This window comes from Salvelinus sp. IW2-2015, unplaced genomic scaffold (assembly GCF_002910315.2).
Source record: "Salvelinus sp. IW2-2015 unplaced genomic scaffold, ASM291031v2 Un_scaffold712, whole genome shotgun sequence".
NCBI lineage: Eukaryota > Metazoa > Chordata > Actinopteri > Salmoniformes > Salmonidae > Salvelinus > Salvelinus sp. IW2-2015.
In genome coordinates this window covers 178,094-180,260 of record NW_019942600.1, presented here as the reverse complement: position 1 = coordinate 180,260, position 2,167 = coordinate 178,094, and the positions used below count along the sequence as shown (strand labels likewise).

At 40.9% G+C, this 2,167-nt stretch overlaps 1 protein-coding gene across 1 annotated transcript; it reads right to left on the bottom strand.

The window, feature by feature from the left end:
• Nucleotides 1-631: 631 nt before the first annotated feature.
• LOC112068788 (homeobox protein Hox-B13a-like) lies at nucleotides 632-2,161 on the bottom strand. The gene is made up of 2 exons (XM_024135995.2): nucleotides 1,819-2,161; nucleotides 632-1,351 (listed from the first exon to the last, which is right to left on the bottom strand). The coding sequence occupies exons 1-2, from the start codon at nucleotides 2,150-2,152 to the stop codon at nucleotides 1,104-1,106; spliced, it is 582 nt and encodes a 193-aa protein (XP_023991763.2). The 5' UTR covers nucleotides 2,153-2,161; the 3' UTR covers nucleotides 632-1,103.
• Between the last annotated feature and the right edge of the window lie 6 nt (nucleotides 2,162-2,167).

Sequence of the window (2,167 nt, the reverse complement as noted above, 5' to 3'; positions counted from 1 at the left end):
ACGGGCTGTTTTTACGCACGACACAGCGTGTGTCTGGACACAGTCCTTAGCCGTGGTATATTGACCATATACCATAAACCCCAGCGGTGCCTTATTGCTATTATAAACTGGTTACCAACGTAATTAGAACAGTAGAAATACATGTTCTGTCATACCCGTGGTATACTGTCTGATATACCACGGCTGTCAGCCAATCAGCATTCAGAGCTCGAACCACACAGTTCATTATAAATCATATATTTGGCACGAACGGCACAGTAGCTTTTACCCATCACCAAAATCATGAGCCCCGGAAAGACTGTTATTCGGCATGAAAAGCACGAGATTATTTATAAAGGGTACGGACACTTTAAAAGTTGTATTTTTTTTTTTTTTAAGTTTTGATGCAGCTTTCATGATGGAGCATAATATGTCAAATGCATCACTAACTTAATGCGTAAAACTCATATTTAAAATATATTATAAACGGTTTGAATGTAACTTTACATTACATTGAAATTTCTGAACTCCATTTCTTGGTCGTAGACCATCCTCATTTCAATGTGTACTTCTACCGATCATTATTCTATTTTATCTTGAACTATCCCTATATAAACAGGGTTTGCAAACAGAATCACATATATAACACATATATTCCACGAAGTAACATTTAATTTATACAACATACTGGGATTAAAACAATTTATTAAGCATTACGCTATATTTTTTATAAGTACTGTTTTACAAGCGTTATAAACAGTATATATTGGGAATATGATTGCATAATACGTTTCCTAGTCTACTGCAGTAACAACATTGACATATAGCCTATATATACCTGCATGTATAGCACGAGTTAAACAGTTAAGCAGATTTAAGTGTTACATTAAAGCAGGCAAGTGCTGTATTTACAGGCCTCTAAAACATTGTCTTTAGAGGGCTTGGTTCTTGTTTTATTTATTCTTTTCAAAAGACGAATTGGAGATGCAATTGCGCAGGCAAAATAGCAAACCAAATCCCAATCCAAAAAAAGCACCACGTCGACGTTTTCTTTCCTTCATTTCTTTGTTCATACACCAAAAACAATGTCCCTCGTCCAAATCGTCTAGCTCAAGCCTGGCTGGCTACGGCGCACTGGTCTTGACTTTGGCCACGAACTTCTTCTCTTTAACTCTCCTGTTTTGAAACCAGATCGTAATCTGCCTTTCTGACAAGTTGGTTCCTGTTGAAATCTTTCTCCTCTTATCTTTCGTGATGAATTTGTTGGCGGCATACTCTTTTTCCAGTTCCTTTAGCTGCATCTTGGTGTACGGTATTCTTTTCTTTCTACCGCGACGAAAGGAGTTGCCATCGTGTTGGTGGGCCACTACATCTGTAATGGACAACAAAGAGAAACTGGAGTCTGGAAAATGTGCATTTAATTCTACAATTCAGTCTTTCTCATTGACAGGGATAACCCACGTTGCGTTTTTCGGGAAACGGCAGTGTATAACTGCCTACACGTTGATGCATTAACACTACAATGAGGTATTCATAAACTCAGAAAACCAGGAAGACTACAACGACCAAAATGGTCGCTCATATAAACGTGCGTGCCTATACAGAGACACATTAACATCCAATATTCAGCCCAAACATGTGATAGAATAAGGGATTGAAAATCATCATGATGGCTTGCGATTAATGCACAAAATGAAGGGTACTTATATTGCGAAATCATGCATTAGAAAAAGCGTGAATTAATTTGCCTTATACAGGCTATTCAACCCATGTCACAATGTGTCCCATTACAGTAATCTAATAATGTACTAAGACAGTGTTCAGAGCATATGTTTTTACCTGCCAACGCAGATTTCCAAAGGTGTCCGGCTTGACTCTGGTCCTTTGAGCAGTACATCTGACCGCCCCAGCCATTCGTCAGTGCCCACGGCTGATAGCTGTCCATTGGAAGCAGCGTTTCGTGACGGGGCTCTCCTGCCCCGAGAGTCTGCACCACCGACACGTCCAGGTAGCTCGCCATGGACTGGTAGGGGCTTGGGTACCCGTGGTAAAACGCGAATTCTTTAGCCCGGCTCGGGTATTCTTCAGACGTGACCGGGGTGTCCATGTATTTTTCCGCAGAGTAGCTGAGCGCGCTGGGCTGGGTGCAGGACTTGAGCGAACCCCGCCCCATTCTGCAGGGATAATA

Coding starts and splice junctions, on each gene's coding strand:
- LOC112068788 (XM_024135995.2), bottom strand. CDS start 2,152: ATGGGGCGGGGTTCGCTCAAGTCCTGCACCCAGCCCAGCGCGCTCAGC. Junction 1,352..1,818: donor TTGGAAATCTGCGTTGGCAG/GTAAAAACATAT, acceptor TGTCCATTACAG/ATGTAGTGGCCCACCAACAC.